This window comes from Aulonocara stuartgranti (genome assembly GCF_965226115.1).
Source record: "Aulonocara stuartgranti genome assembly, chromosome: 14".
Lineage (NCBI taxonomy): Eukaryota > Metazoa > Chordata > Actinopteri > Cichliformes > Cichlidae > Aulonocara > Aulonocara stuartgranti.
Genome location: NC_138950.1, coordinates 40,955,727 through 40,972,094, shown reverse-complemented (window position 1 = coordinate 40,972,094; position 16,368 = coordinate 40,955,727). Strand labels below are relative to the sequence as shown.

At 43.0% G+C, this 16,368-nt stretch overlaps 1 protein-coding gene across 1 annotated transcript in view; it reads left to right on the top strand.

Annotated features, from left to right (window-relative positions):
* The window catches only part of LOC309688472 (chloride channel protein 2-like), a 63,143-nt gene that overhangs the window by 21,423 nt on the left and 25,352 nt on the right, over window positions 1–16,368 (top strand). Inside the window, exons 5-11 of the mRNA XM_082504250.1 lie at window positions 2,865–2,993; window positions 3,981–4,114; window positions 6,681–6,755; window positions 8,301–8,379; window positions 8,853–8,978; window positions 9,962–10,046; window positions 14,349–14,450. Coding sequence (XP_082360376.1) covers window positions 2,865–2,993; window positions 3,981–4,114; window positions 6,681–6,755; window positions 8,301–8,379; window positions 8,853–8,978; window positions 9,962–10,046; window positions 14,349–14,450 — 730 coding nt within the window. The remainder of the gene's footprint in view (window positions 1–2,864; window positions 2,994–3,980; window positions 4,115–6,680; window positions 6,756–8,300; window positions 8,380–8,852; window positions 8,979–9,961; window positions 10,047–14,348; window positions 14,451–16,368) is intronic.

Sequence of the window (16,368 nt, the reverse complement as noted above, 5' to 3'; positions counted from 1 at the left end):
CATCAGGGTGTACACCCCACCCCTGGCATCGTTGCCCACCTCTCAATTTTAAATACACGTAGACATTGAGGGCTAGCAGGAGGGACCATGCGCTTACCTGCTGCTCTCTGGCAGGTAGCTCCATGCCCTCCTGGGTTTTAAATGCACCTTAGAACACACATGCATCAACACTACAATGAGCGGGTGGAGGGAGGTTCGGAGTCTTCTCTCACCCCTGTTCTCTGCGACCTGCTGGAGCAGGGGGGCTAGGACTAGGAGGAGGAGTTGGCCGTCCGACTGCGGTCTGGAGTGTGGAGCCTTCCTGCTGCTGCGGAGTCGGGGCGGTCTGCCTCCCCCCACCGCAGGGAAAAGGGAAACACCACCTGGGTCTGGGTGCAGTTCCCCCCTCCAGGGGCGGGAGCACCTAGACCCGGTTTGTAGAGTACGCTTGGGGAGTGTGATCGTGTGTACAACGTCTCTTTATGTCTGTCTCCACGTTGGTTGAGTGTGGAGTAAGTGCATATGAGAGCATGAGGGTGGGAATGGATGTTTGTATCTGTGTGTGCCTGTATGTCTGTGTCTATATGTCAGGTTGGGTGTCAGGCGCCACCTCTCTGGGGACATCTCAGGCCCTCCAAGGTTTGGAGGCCTATCTCCCCCTACCACCACTTCCCCTGCCAGTGGCGGACCCCCTCAGACATCGGTGCGTTGGTGGTTCTTTGTGTCCGGGGATGGGCGTCCAGGTACACACCGGCTCACTCCTTGGCTGCCGCTTATCGGGGCCTGGAGCCTGGGGCTCGCTCGGGCCACTTCGGAGGTGGGGTGCCCCCGGCCTCTCGGCCTGGGGCTTGGTCACTCAGGCGCAGCTGGCTGCCGGCGGAGCTCACGGGCGCGTCACTGCAACTCCCCCTGGCTTCTGCTCCGCGGCTGCTGAGTGAGCCCTCATCTGGGACTCTCCTCAGCTCTTTCCGGGACAGTGGCGCAGCTGCCCCTCTGTTGGTCTTCCTTGGTCTCTTGTGTTCTGGGGGCCTCTGGATGTCTGGAGTTTTGATCTCCTCCACACCTGCTTCATGCCCTGGAGGACGGGGCTGTGGCCCCCCCACACCCTCTAGCAGATTATTACATGAAGGAACCTTTTAAAAAAAACAAAAAACAAGCGCGTCCATGCTCACAGGTGTACACACGGGTGATCACACCCACAAACTACACCCTTTTTGGCTCCTACCTCAAAGCACACTGTGTTCTGTTGATCTTATGTGCTGCACAATAATGTTTAACATTTAGTATTTACTGTCATATTCCCATATATCATTGTGATGTTGTTTATTCTATTACTGTTGTTCTCTTCTGCTTGCTTTCTTTTTTCTTTCTCAGCAGGTGATCCAGGTGATTGATATATGCATTTTTTTTTCTCTGCCCGTTCTGTTGGTTTTTGTCTTTTGCCCTTCTCCCCCGTCCCTCTTCTCAGCTGTTTCTCTTTCCCTCTTTCTTTCTCCCCTTCTTTCCCCCAGTCAAGTCTGTCCCGTATTCAGTAAGTGAAAATAAAATAAACAATAAAAGGTGAATCAAATGGACCATTACGGCAAGGCTGGGATGGTCAGTTTGGTAAAGTAAATCCGTTGGGCATCTTTCTTTGCCTTTAGACAACAATTCTGATGGCAAAAGAGCCAAACGGGACAGGCCAAAAAAAAAAAAAAAAAAAAGACATATACATTTCTGCATTTCCTTTTTTCTCTCTGTACATCAGAGCACACATTGGAGGGGCATAGTCGATCAAAATGCAGAAACTCAGCAGTCCAAGGGGGGGCTTTGTCTGAGCCCCCCAATATTGTTGGGCAGATGTATGTTATGATACGTGGGGCGATTGTGGCTCAAGAGTTGGGTGTTCGTCTTGTAATCAGAAGGTTGCCGGTTCGGACAGTCTTGGTCGTTGTGTCCTTGGGCAAGACACTTCACCTACCGCCTACTGGTGTTGGCCAGAGGGGCCGATGGCGCGATATGGCAGCCTCGCCTCTGTCAGTCTGCCCCAGGGCAGCTGTGGCTACAGCTGTGGCTACCAGTGTGTGAATGTGAGAGTGAATGAATAGTGGAATTGTAAAGTGCTTTGAGGTTTCTTGAAAAGTGCTACATAAATGCAATCCATTATTATTATACCTAGACTACCCAACCATACAAAATCTATGTCTGACATACATGTAGATGCAGTTCTACATAAATATGTAAACAAAGGAGGCAAAAGCGAGGCTGCAGGGCAGGCCCACTAGCACAGCTAAAGAAAAAAAACACTGTTTCCTGTCCACATTAGATTCATAGCCAACAAAATTGACTGAAATACAGACTATAGTTCGGCTGTAAAATCTAGTATGGTAATCTATATTAAGTAAACTGAACTCAATTTTTCTCACGGTGTTATTAGAACTCAGTTTAAGAAAGTTACCAGTGTGTTTTATTCAAAAAAGCAAATCAAGCTCAGTAACTCTTTTTTGTGTGTTAAAGGTTCTCCAAGGGATAAAAACTAGAAGGTACAGTAGACAGGAATGAAAGAGGTATTTAACAGTGTAAAAAGGAAAAAGTTTGGTGTAAAGAAGTAAGTAAGTAATGAGAGCAAAGGGGACCAGGGAGGAGGAAAAATAAGTAAGCAAACTGTGCAAACCAGAAAGTTGAAATTAGACACCTGAACCTTTGAAATTCATCAGAAATGTCAAATCTCACAGGTTGAGAAATTCAAACACATTTCTCCGGCTGCGTGTTTTATACTTTCAGAAAGGGAAACTAACCTCGACCTGCCAGTTCCTGTTTTGTTGTATAGGTCTGTAACTGCACTGTAAATCTGTGAGGATGGTTTTACACATTGGGCCTGGTCTGTGTGGTTTGTGTGTCCACAGGACAGAAGTGGGTATATGGCAGACTGGACAGTAATGGGTTCCTGCAGTACCTGGGCTGGGTCGGCTATTCTGTTGCTCTCATCGTGTTTTCTGCCGGCTTCACCCAGATCGTCTCCCCACAGGCTGCTGGTATGTAAACAGATGTGGCAAAAGTACACACTTTCTTTACTTATGCAGAAGCACAGACACCAAAATGTAAAAAAAAAATACTCAACTACTGAAAAAAGTTCATTTCTCAAGTAAAAGTGAAAGAGTACTTGATCTCAAATGTACTCAAAGGAAAAAAGTAAAAGTATCTCTTTGAAGGATAATTCTACTAACCATTTTTGTACAAGGTAACTGAACCTTGTGCTATATTAATATACTGATGAAACAATACTACTATATAAGAATACAAATACTATTCAAAGCTAAATTCTACTTCCATTGACTGTGGTTAGTTTGATATGTAAGAAATAAAAAAATAATTTTCAGTTGGCCACATGGTGGCGGGTAACTTTGCCTCCACACCTGCACAACAAAATAAGAAAATTCAGTGGTTAAAGTGGGATTCAACAGGTGCAGGCACACTGGGATCTATGTAGTGTCTCGGCATATGAAAAGGAATCACAATTGTCAATAATTTCTAATGTAAGCTTCAGATTGTATTAGTGTACAGCTGAACTGCTGCTTTTTGTGGATGTACACAATTGAATTCAACAGGATCTTGGCTCATGTCCTTCCCCTACACTGACACTGTACTGCTTCCACTATTTTTATACAAGACATATGGTTTGGTATAAAGTTGGATTTCAGTGACTCTAAGCATCATCACCTTAAATTCAAATTCATCTCTGCTATACTTGATGTAACCTAAATCTAGCTAAAAGACTAGCTAGCAACTCATTGTGCGACAAACTGCACACATACATTTTTTATTCAAGTAAAAATCTCATTGAGATTCATTTTCAAGAGACACCTGGCATCATGTGTGATGTCTAGTACTTTTTCCATTAAAATAACATCTGTAAATCTTGTCCATTGTTGTTCATTGTAATGTAAACAATAATCTTTTGGGGTCTAACAGAAAGTTTTGACAATCAGCCAGCTGTAAGAGTCCGTTGTTGTCCCCTACAGGTTCAGGGATTTCGGAAATGAAGACCATTCTACGAGGAGTATTACTGAAAGAATATCTCACCTTCAGGACCTTCGTGGCTAAAGTCATCAGTCTCGCTTTTGCCTTGGGTAGTGGTATGCCCCTTGGCAAAGAGGTAAAATAGATGCATACACACAAATCAGCTGCACACTCTTTAAATGTCTTCATGTACTGTTGTATGTTGCTGTGGGTAGGCGTCCATTTTCTGTGTCTGTCTGCAGTCACCATCCAAACCATCAAATTGGGAATAATTACTCAGTAGTTTGAAGGATCTAACATTCTAAGAGCTACATGTCTTTATCAGTGAGTTTTTGAGGGGCAAAATCCCATTTATTTATGATTTTCAACAAAATTGAAGCTGGCCCCAGGGAGGGGTCACTTGCCCCTCCCTTCCTTCCCTCCCCATCTCCAGCTGCCTCCCTCTTCCCGCTCCACGACAATCACCCACACATGCAGGCCTTGGAGTAAAGGTGTGTCACCACGGTGCAGGGGAGGCATCCCCCCTCTGTCCCCTTCTGGCTGCCTCTGTCTCAATGTTATCCCACAACTTAGACATTCACATTACTCACACTCTCATTACACATACATATAGGATCTTGGGGGTGGGCACGATACACGGAGTCCAAATTACCATCAGGGTGTACACCCTCACCCCTGGCGTCGTTGCCCACCTCTCAAGGTTAAATACACGTAGACATTGAGGGCTAGCAGGAGGGACCATGCGCTTACCTGCTGCTCTCTGGCAGGTAGCTCCATGCCCTCCTGGGTTTTAAATGCACCTTAGAACACACATGCATCAACACTACAATGAGCGGGTGGAGGGAGGTTTGGAGTCTTCTCTCACCCCCATTCTCTGCGACCTGCTGGAGCGGGGGGGCTAGGAGGAGGAGTTGGCCGTCCGACTGCAGTCTGGAGTGTGGGGCCTCCCTGCTGCTGCGGAGTCAGGGCGGTCTGCCTCCCCCCACCGCAGGGAAAAGGGTAACACCACCTGGGTCTGGGTGCAGTTCCCCCCTCCAGGGGCAAGGGTACCTAGACCCGGTTCGTAGAGTACGCTTGGGGAGTGTGATCGTGTGTACAGCGTCTCTTTATGTCTGTCTCCACGTTGGTTGAGTGTGGAGTAAGTGCATATGAGAGCATGAGGGAGGAATGGATGTTTGTGTCTGTGTGTGCCTGTATGTCTGTGTCTATATGTCAGGTTGGGTATCATACGTCACCTCTCTGGGGACATCTCAGGCCCTCCAAGGTTTGGAGGCCTATCTCCACCCACCACCACTTCCCCTGCCAGTGGCGGACTCCCTCAGACATCGGTGCGTTGGTGGTTCTTTGTGTCTGGGGGTGGGCGTCCGGGTACACACCGGCTCACTCCTTGGCGGCCGCTTATCGGGGCCTGGAGCCTGGGGCTCGCTCGGGCCACTTCGGAGGTGGGGTGCCCTCGGCCTCTCGGCCTGGGGCTCGGTCACTCAGGCACGGCTGGCTGACGGCGGAGCTCACGGGCGCGTCACTGCAACTCCCCCTGGCTTCTGCTCCGCGGCTGCTGAGTGAGCTCTCATCTGGGACTCTCCTCAGCTCTTTCTGGGACAGTGGCGCGGCTGCCCCTCTGTTGGTCTTCCTTGGTCTCTTGTGTTCTGGGGGCCTCTGGATGTCTGGAGTTTTGATCTCCTCCATACCTGCTTCATGCCCTGGAGGACGGGGCTGTGGCCCCTCCACACCCTCTAGCAGATCATTACATGAAGGAACCTTTTAAAAACAAGCGCGTCCATGCTCACAGGTGTACACACGGGTGATCACACCCACAAACTACACCCTTTTTGGCTCCTACCTCAAAGCACACTGTGTTCTGTTGATCTTATGTGCTGCACAATAATGTTTAATATTTAGTATTTACTGTCATATTCCCATAGATCATCGTGATGTTGTTCATTGTATTGCTCTCGTTTTCTTCTGCTTGTTTTCTTTTTCTTTCTCAACAGGTGATCCAGGTGATTGATAGATGGATTTTTTTTGTCTGCTTATTTAGTTTTTGTTTTTTGCCCTTTATCCCCGTCCCTCTTCCCCGCTGTTTTTCCCCCTCTTCCTTTCTCCCTTTTCTTTTCCTCATTCAAGTCTGTCCCGTATCTAGCAAGTGAAAAAAAAAATTATAAAATAAACCATAAAAGGTGAATCAAATGGACCATTACGGCAAGGCTGGGATGGTCCATTTGGTAAAGTAAATCCATTGGGCATCTTTCTTCGCCTTTAGACAATAATTCTGATGCAAAAGAACCAAACGGGACAGGCAAAAAGAAAAAAAAATTGACGTTTTGATCCACATTCTACTGTTGCTGACTTGCACGTTTTCAGTGAGTCACAGCATTAAGACACCACCACGAAGAGACAGCCCTTTTAATATGGAATGACAGCTTTAAGATATCCAAATAAAGAGTAAAGATCCCTCAGAAGACAGGCTTACACTCGGACCACATCTGGTCCTCAGAAACCCACACAGAGTAAATCGAAGCAAAGTGCTGGAACACCATTGTGCTTATATGAAATTTAAATTTAAATTAGATTTTCACCTGAGATCACTTCTCATATTCTGCAACTGGCATAAAAACCGCAACATGTGTATGTGTAACTGTTGACAGACCGTCAAACAGCAGCTAGAGAACCTGTTTTATGCCTTTATTTTTTCCTTCTGTCAGGCTCCCTTTGTACACATCGCCAGCTTGTGTGGCGCTCTCCTCTGCAAGTTGCCTGTGTTTCGAGGAATCTATGAGGTGAGTCTTACATCTTTTTCTTTCTCATGTTTTATTGAATTCATCCACTGTTGATTTTATTTTTTTTTAATGCTTTGCAAATGTCCTACACATATTTTTGCCTATAAAATACCAACAGTCATATTTCTATTCAGGCACTAGTGAACTGTCTCAGAGATGTACAATTATGGTTGGAGAGAAACTTATGGAGAGAAATTATTTTATTTGGGCATCCCAACCCATTTGACGGGTATGACAGTGCTTGGTGTGACTTTTGACTGTGCTTTAAAATTTAATAAACAGATCAGCTCTGTTGTTAAGACAAGTTTCTTTCAACTGAGTCTCCTCAGCAGGGTGAAGGCCTGCCTCCAACCACACGGCTTAGAGACAGTAATTCAGACTTTCATTTGCTCTCATCTCGATGATTGTAATTCTTTACATGCTGGCTCTGCTCAATCTTTACCTCGTCACCTCCAAGTCGATCAAAATGCAGAAGCTCGCTTTTTCACGGGAAATAAGCAGTGTGATCATATTGCAGCTATGCTGGCCTCCATAGACTGGCTTTAGTGACTGTTTCTATTTAAAGAATACTTTGTGTAACCTTTTGTTGTTTAAAAACATGGTATGTAAATATACTTTGACTTGACTTGATTCATCGGTCAGTGTATACAGTGGCTAAATACAAAAGCATTTCATATCTATTTCATACTGTGCGCACAATATCAAAGAATACAAGCAGAAGTGTAGCTTCCAAAGTCGTGATGAATTTCTGATGATGATTGAGGAAACATAGTCTGTGTATAAGCTGAAAACTGATTCAGAAGCAATCTATGGTTTGGTGAAGATTTTAGCTATAATTTGCATGCTCTTTGAAGAATAAATGAATCTACCAGTGTTGATCAGCTCCAATGCCTTCTCTGGAACACCACGAGATTCTGACAAATTTAGTAAAACCACAATGACAAAACTGACTAAACACAGGAGAAAACACAAACACAGACTAGACCTGAGAGAAATAGGAGGACAAGAAAAAGTTGATAACTAACAATATCAAAATGAAAACATAAACTAGGCAAAAGTATATCCAGACTAAAAACAAGAGCAATTTCAAAATAGCTGGGAGAAAAGCCAGGATCATGACAAACAGATGTGCCAAAAAAGCTTCATTGTGTGGGGGTAAGAAAGTATAACATACTATGGCTATAAACTTGTGTGCATCAGTTTCATGTTTTATACTTGGACTATGTTACACTCCATTGTCCCTTTTAAATAAAGAATTATTATTAGTATTATCATATTTTACAATTTAATTTTTCGAACCTTTTTACCTTCAAAGCGAAAGAAGATACAATTTCATACAGCATATCTTTGAGCAGAGAATTACCGCTATTCATAGTAAACACTTAAAATGGTCTTCCACCTTCTTACGGTTACATTGTAATTGTAGCTAATTTAATGTAGTCTAATCTATCCAATATTGCCTAAATGGTGAGTAGGTTATTTATTTCTGTATTCCACATCTATTTATTCTAAAGCTGAAATGTAATCACTTCCGTGTGATTTCAGAATGAGTCCAGGTACAGAGAGATGCTAGCAGCAGCCTGTGCTGTGGGAGTAGGCTGCGTTCTTGCTGCGCCCGTAGGAGGTGAGGTTCATCAAATGTGACGTGGTAACACTCCGAAGTAAGCTAAATCTGCAAACACTGTTAAGGCTTTAAGTTGAGCAGTGTAATATATAACATGTAATATGATAAGCTTTATGTTGCTGAAATCTGTGGAGCAGTTTCAGTAATGTTTCACAAGCTATCTTGTAATTGAGGGTTTCTTTTTTCACGCCTATGTATCAGTGCCAATTTCTTCAAGTTCAAGATTTTTTTGAGCCTCTCTTGTTAAGTCATGTATATATACAGCTCGCCATGAGCAAATCTATCCAAGATGAGCTGGAAGTAAATGACACTGAGATCTGAGTGAAGATGCTGGCTAGCAAATTCAACAGACAAAAGAAAATATTGTTCTTCAGCACAAGTGCAAGACGGGTTTTTGAAAAGTCAGTGTAAGTTTCAGAATATTTTAAAAGTCAGTTCCAATGCTCATGCCTTGCGTTGTTTGTGTGTTTCAGGTGTGCTCTTCAGTATTGAAGTAACATTCACATTCTTTGCTGTGAGGAGCTATTGGAGAGGGTTTTTTTCCGTCACCATCGCTGCCTTCTTTTTCAGGGTATTGGCTGTGTGGTACAAAGACGAAGGTATGACTGTGTGGCCAGATGTTTTTACCAGGTGTTTTAAGGAATTCACAATGTCACACCTTTTAATACTAAAAACAGCATTGATCATTAAATGAAACCTTACTGCTTTCATAGATACAACAGCGCTAATTTATGTTGAATGAAATTGCAGGCTGTTTGCAGTTATGAATTCAGGAAAATGTGGACTCAAAGCTTGTTGGGACTTATGAATTCCTAATTTGACAGATGTAGTCTCTTTAAAAATGTCAATTTAAAAAGTAAATCACCAGACCCTGAACACAGAACGCATAAACAAATGAAGATGTGTCTCCACATTACTAATACATGTAGCTGTGATTTGTATATTAAGATAAGATAAGATAACTCTTTATTGTCATTGCACAGTCATACATAGTACAGTAGTACAATGAAATTGGAAAAACTGTCCTACGTCGGCACTACATATAACACAACACGACACGATATGACACATCACAACGTAACAAACAACACAACACAGTATATTAACTTAGTATAAAAAAGAAGAATAAGTGTATGAGAAGAATAAGTGTATGATGGTATATTTAAGAGACAAGTCAAAGTAAACGCAGCAAAATGAATCACAGTGGAGCTGCAAGTTTCAGTTTCTAGTGTTCTTCCCCCATTATTTGTGTAGTATGATCAAACATGGCTAGGTTTTGAGGTTTGCTCAGTACTTTCTCAATAAACTTCAGCAGGATCATTTTTTATGCATTCACCTAACAAATGATAGATTACCTAATTTGTTTTTGGGACAAGACATACACCACATGCCTGTTGCATCAGAAAGAGCTGTTCACAATGCTCAGCCTGAAACTAGCTTTACTCTCCATTTTCCATCAGTTATTCAACATCTGTAATACCTAATGTTATTGCTAAAGTTTGGATACTTGCACCTCGAAGTTTTGATGACTATTCAGTGATACACTAGCTTGTCCTCTTGGTTTTGCTTTCTCTTGCACCAGAGACCGTCACAGCCCTTTTTAGAACCCATTTCCAGGTAGACTTTCCCTTTGACCTCAAGGAGATGCCTGCCTTCGCTTTGCTTGGGTAAGTTTCCATCTCTAAACTTGAAATGCAAAAATTTGCTTTAAAAATAGTAAAATTGAAAAATACCCACTAGTTCCAACTCATCAGCTAAGCATCAGGAAAAAGATGTGCATATGAAATACTTTTTGTTGACTGAGGTTTTTAGCAGTCATTTAAAAGCCATTTGTTCTGAAAGATATTCCAACATATTATGATTGCCGCATATATTCTGATATTATTAAGGAGCACTACTTAAGTAGGTTTGATTCAGTTTTATTTATGTATTCACAACAACAGTCACCTCAAAGTGCTTTATATTATGAGGTAGAGACCCTACATTAACAGAGAGAAAACCCCAGCAATCAGATGACCTGCTGCGAGCAAGTGCTTGGCAAGAGTGGGAAGAAAAAACGTCCTTTTAACAGGAAGAAACCTTCTGAAGAACAAGTCTCAGAGAGGGCAGCCATTTCCTGCTGACTCTTTGGGGGTGAGGGGAGAGCGTAAAGTGATGTTGAAGTGACATCTTTTATAAGTAAATTTGGACTGAAGGCTTTGTTTTGTAATGCCAGGCTTTGACCTTTTTTCATGTCTATTATACTTTATGTCACAGTTTGGCATGGCAAACCGTGGGGGGTGTGGGGAAGGAGGACCCAGGCGCGGTGCTCTATGTACAAGCAGTGCGTTTATTTACAGTGATGGAACTGATACACAACAATAACACATCCCCGTGTGCTCCCGACTTCCACTCCGTGTCTTCTCCCAGTGTTTGTGCTCATGTGTCTGCTCCCTCGTGCCAGTGCACTCTGTGACTGCTGCCCTCTCATCCAGCAATCCGTCCTGGGAAAATAGAGGCAGTAGTTAGCACCCTCAGTTCACTTGGCAAGCTCACACTCACAAACAGACCAGCTGAAGAACTGACGGGAAGTCTCACGAAATGATCCCGTGTCGGTGGGAGCTCCAAGACTCTCTTAAGTAGCTCCCCCGACGAGGCCTGATCAGCAGCAGGTGTGTGGCTTCGGGTATGGCCAGTCCGCCAGCAGGGCCACACCCACCAGGCCTGAAGGCGCCCGCAGAAACACATACACACACATACAAGCAGGGATAACGAGGGACGGCAATACAAAATATATATTATAATATTAGTCCATAACTGCTCAGGGATCCTGGGTCTGAGCGACCCAGGATCCCTGACACTTTATATTTATACGTTTAGTGTGACATCAGTAAGACCTCAGTATACGGGCTATTTATAGTCCAAATGTGGTTCCTGTGGATCTTTTCAACTCAAAACTAAGACTAATTTTAGACGTTTAATATTCCTGCATGCATAGGCTCTGTAGTCACATGTTTTCAGAGGCATGTTTTCTGTAGGGAAACAGTTATGTGTTGAATGCAGAGTGATCAGCATACAGTGATACAGCATACAGGGAGGGGCTACTTGCCATGTCCAATGTCTCCACCGCAGGGAAAAGGTGTTACGGTCATTGGGGGGACTCAAACGCAGGACTACTTGCTCAAAGGAAGAACAGAGGGTTTTATTCACAAACACCAGGTGAAGTGTGTGACAGTGACTAAGTGCTATATACAAGCGTGCAGGGATTAGGGCTCCAGGGAATCCACAGTGAAAAGCAGGGGATCACTATCACTCCTCTTCAGTCTCTCTTGGCGTCTCACCAGTCATCCATTCTTCTCTCGCACCAGAAACTCTGGACTGTGACAAAAGGGTAACATCTCCTGGGTCTAGGTGTGGATTCCCCTTCTAGGGGCGAGGGTACCTTGTATAGAGGCTGTTTGTGGAGTGTGATTGTGTGACAATGTCCATTTGTCTTTACGTTGGGTGAGTGCTGAGTAATTGTATATGTGTGCATGCAAGTTTGTGTCTGTGTCTATATGTCAGGTCGGGTCTTAGACTCCGCCCCTCTGGCAACACCTCAGACTCTCCAAGGTATGGGGGCACACTCCCGGCCTGGCGCCCGTGGCTCGGTCAGGCTCCAACCGTGGGTGGGGGGCTCAGTCCACTCTGGCACAGCTGGCTGCCGGTGGATCCCGCGGGCAGGCCACTGCAACCCCCTCTGGCCTCTGCTCCGTGGCTGCTGAGTGACCCCTCGTCTGAGGCTCTCCTAAGCTCTTCCCAGGAGGCTGGCACAGATGTCCCTCCTCAGCTCCTCCTTGGGCTCCCACACTCGGGGGCCTCTGGATGTCTGGGGCCTGGATCTCCTCCATGCCTGTTTCATGCCCTGGGGGACAGGGCTATGGCTCCCCACTAGCACATCGTTACATGGAGAAACTTTTTGAATACAACCGTGCTGATCCACACAGGTGTTCACAGACACAAACTACATCTTTCTTGGCTGCTACCTCACAGCACACTGTGAGCTGTCCGTCTTGACTGCTGCACAAAAAACTTTGAAAATTCAGTATTTACTGTTATTTACGCTTAGCTAGGTTAAGTGCTAAGTGGGTTGCAGTAGTGTTGTGTTTAATATGTTGCTCTCTTTTTGTTTGTTTCTCTTTTTTCATTTTTTTTCTCTCAACCGGTGATCCGGGTGATTTTTTTAAAGTGTCCTCTCTCACTGTCCCTCTTCCCCTCTGTTTTTTCCTTAGCCTCCCTCTCTTTCTCTCTCCCTGTCCTATTCCCCGGTCATGTCTGTCCCATCTGTAATAACTTAATAAAATACAATAAAATAAAATAATAATAACAAATGTTGAAATGGACCAATACAGCAAGGCTGTGATGATCCACTTGGTAAAGTAAATCCGTTTGGTATCTTTCTTGGCCTTCACACAAATATTCTGACAGCTAAAGAAACAAACAGGGCAGGAAAGAAAAAGGAAGGAAGAAAGTGTGCAGCTGCGTGGTGGATTAGGAGCAGAAACATCCCCAGCTTCTTACAGCCAGTTTACAAATGTGCACATCAACAAAGACCGTCAATCAGATAGTCAAGGTTATATATACACTTGCAAACTTCTTGTACTTTCTGTCACAACTTCTCTCAGTCCTACTTCCATCACAAACATACTCGCTTCCTATTACACAGTTCTTCACAATAAAACACGATAACAACCTTACTAAATTAAAAATGAACCACACATAAAGCAAATGCACTTTTAAATGTATTAAACACATTGTACTCCTTTGGCAATAATTACAGATTCTTTCTAAATACTTTAACCATTACTGTTTTACATTTTAACATGGATTTCAATGTGGTTAATATCTATTTATAACAGTTTTAACCGGTTACAAAAAAATCAGTTGATTCCCAAACCATAAAGTAATGCTTATCTGTGCCCAGGAAGCACTGTTGCTGTCTGAAGCTCAGTAAGGCCAAACACAGTCAAGTCAGGAACTTGTGCATAAAACGTGAAGTGTTATGCACAAAGATAAAACTTTTAGATATTTTGTTTTACATTTCAGTTCATAAGTGCACAGTCTGATTTACAGGTACAAAATATTTATGACCTGAATTTGAACCCATATGAAGAAAAAAAAAATCACACAACGTATTAGTTTTTCCAAAAATATATAAACTGAATTTTAAAAACTTACATTTTCTAATTGTGAATTGTGTATAATACACATGAAAATGAAATACAATTATTAGCAAATCTCAAATCAATATTTTATTCACAATATAACATTGAAAGTTATCAAATGTTATATGTATATATGTTAATATTTCATGAAACATGTTTCTTTTTTGGGTGGTTGGTTTTTGGGTGTCACTGTATGGGTAAACTGTTGTGAGGCATGACTCATGGGTGGGTATTACGCAGTACATGTGGGTGCACTCACCTGTTCACCTCGCCTGGTGTTTGATGAGGAAAAGGATAGGGTGAGCATGGGGTGAAACCTTCTGCTGACTGCAGTTTGATTCAGTGGGTTGATGTCGCAATTTGGTGTGATAATTGGTGCAGCATTCTGTTGGTTTGTAGTTTGGTATGTTTGTGCAGTCTGTGCATTTGTGTGTTTTGTATCCCATGTACTGATTCATGGTTTGGACAGTGTAATGGTTAAATTAATAGAACAAACTCAGAATGGCATTTGATGTGTTTATTGGTGTGTTGTTTAGCCATTGGTTATGGAGTAGCTAAGCAATAGCTTATGTTGAAGTTGATAGCAGCTATAATTCTCAATTCCCGTGGTTGGAAAAACAAGTGATTAGTTTAGTTTAAGAATTAAAAGATCTCATCCAGGCAGTTTCTCTGATGTGAAGATGGGCAGAGGTTCTGCAAAACCGCAGAACAAGATTTAGTCCCTCAATATAAAAATCATATTTCTTAATGTCTTCAAGGCATTAACTTCTTTCTCTTTTTCTGCAGTATTATCAGTGGTTTTGGTGGGGCTTTGTTTGTCTACCTAAACCGACGGATTGCCCTGTTCATCAAGAAACAGAAGCTCTTCAACACATTCCTCATGAAAAAGTAAGTTGGGATTTTTTTAATATGAGGCAGTGAATGCAAAGCATTGTTGCAAATTTATGACAAGCATGTTAACTTGTCAGGAAAACTGATGCAGCCCATCTGCTTCAGTCTGCAGTCAACATGTTGTGCATTCAGACATGTTTTTCTGTAGACCTTTCTCTTTTTCATACCATTCTCTTTGAACCCCACAGATGTTTGTGTGGTTTAGTTCTATTACGTCAGCAGTTTCTGAAACACTCAGACTATGCCAGTCAAATTTTTTTAAGGAATTAAAAAATAAATAAATTCAGTATTCATTTACCGTAATTGTCGGGCTATAAGCCGCTACTTTTTGCACAAGCTTTGAACCCTGCGGCTTTTAGTCAGGTGCGGCTTTTCTATGGATTGTCTATGATTTTTGTGATATCGTAAGACGATTTGTTTTGTTTGTTCCGCTGTTGTACGGCACTACATTGCCTGGCGGAAGGATCGGGGTTCAAGAGTGGTATGTTGGTCACATGTCCGTCCGCCAGGCAACGTAGTGCCGTACGAAGTAGCGCGAAAAACAAACTTCAAAGTAGCGCTACGCGTTCAGCGGGAGGCGTGGATACTAATGTGCCACAAACAGGACTTTAATATCACCAACCATTCCCATGTTATTACGGTGTATCCATATAAATGGCCCACCCTGTACTTTTCAACTTCTTCTGTGTAAATGTCAGCTTTCAACAGTTCTGCACTTTTGTTTTCAGGTGAAAAATTCTGTATTTTCCAGCTCATTTAACATTTTTAACTTAACATTCAGCTATCAGCATCCACACTTCCATTTGATAAGAAAATGCATTTTATAGTTTCACTTGTAATTTACTCTTAATTTAACTACGTAACTCTAGAAGCCTGCACAGCACAGTCAGACATAATAAAAGGGACCCAACGTTGAAGCATAGGCTGAGACTTTAGGAAAGCATTTCCTGAAGCCTCCTAATGTTAGCCCACTTTACCCATTCCAAAACTAGTGTTGATGTGTGTTCACCGGGCTATATCCAGGTTTCATCATCATCATCATCATCATCATCATCATCGTTTATTTGTATAGCACTTTAAGAACACACCAGGCAGACCAAAGTGCTGAACAACACAGATCAAAACAACAACCAAATTAAAAATACCATAAAATCATTACATACAATAAAATAAATAAGAAGGTGTCAGTTTCCTACAGAGTTAAAAGCCAGGGAATAAAAATAGGTTTTCAATCTGGATTTAAAGACCTGGGCCCTATTTCAGGAAGCCGGTTTAGAGCAAAATCTGAGTAAGTATACCCTGAGTTAACGAAAACTCTGGGTTTTCGGTTTCACAAAGCGAGTTTAGATTAATTCTGAGCGAGTTACTATGACGACACACTCCGTGAAGCTAACCTGCCCCCTAGCAGGTTTACTACAACTAACCCTGACCTTCTCCGCCTCTTTGTCAGAAACCTGACTGTAGGAAGTGTCGGACATGGCGTGCCCCTTCCTTGAAGAGCCAGTAGATGTTGAAGCCCAAATTCTCCGCAGAGCTCTCCGCCGGGAGAGAGTGATTAGAGCGCATTTGGACATTTTATCATTTCCTGATGATTTCCTGTGTGAACGTTACCGTTTTTCAGCACAATCTATAATTTATTTGAATAACATCCTCAGGCCTAATATTGCTCATGTGACACATCGCGGACATTCTCTCAGTTCTGTACATATTATTTGTATTGCACTTCAGTTTTTTGCAAACGGGAGCTTTCTGTATAATATTGGTGACGCTGAGCACGTTTCCAAGGCTACCGTCTGTCGGGCAGTCAGGACTGTTACAGTTGCACTGAAACGTCTCGTGTACTCGTTTGTGGTGTTCCCCGGTCATAGACCCACAAGATTTATCAAAGAGGGATGCCACAAAATTGCAGGTAGCA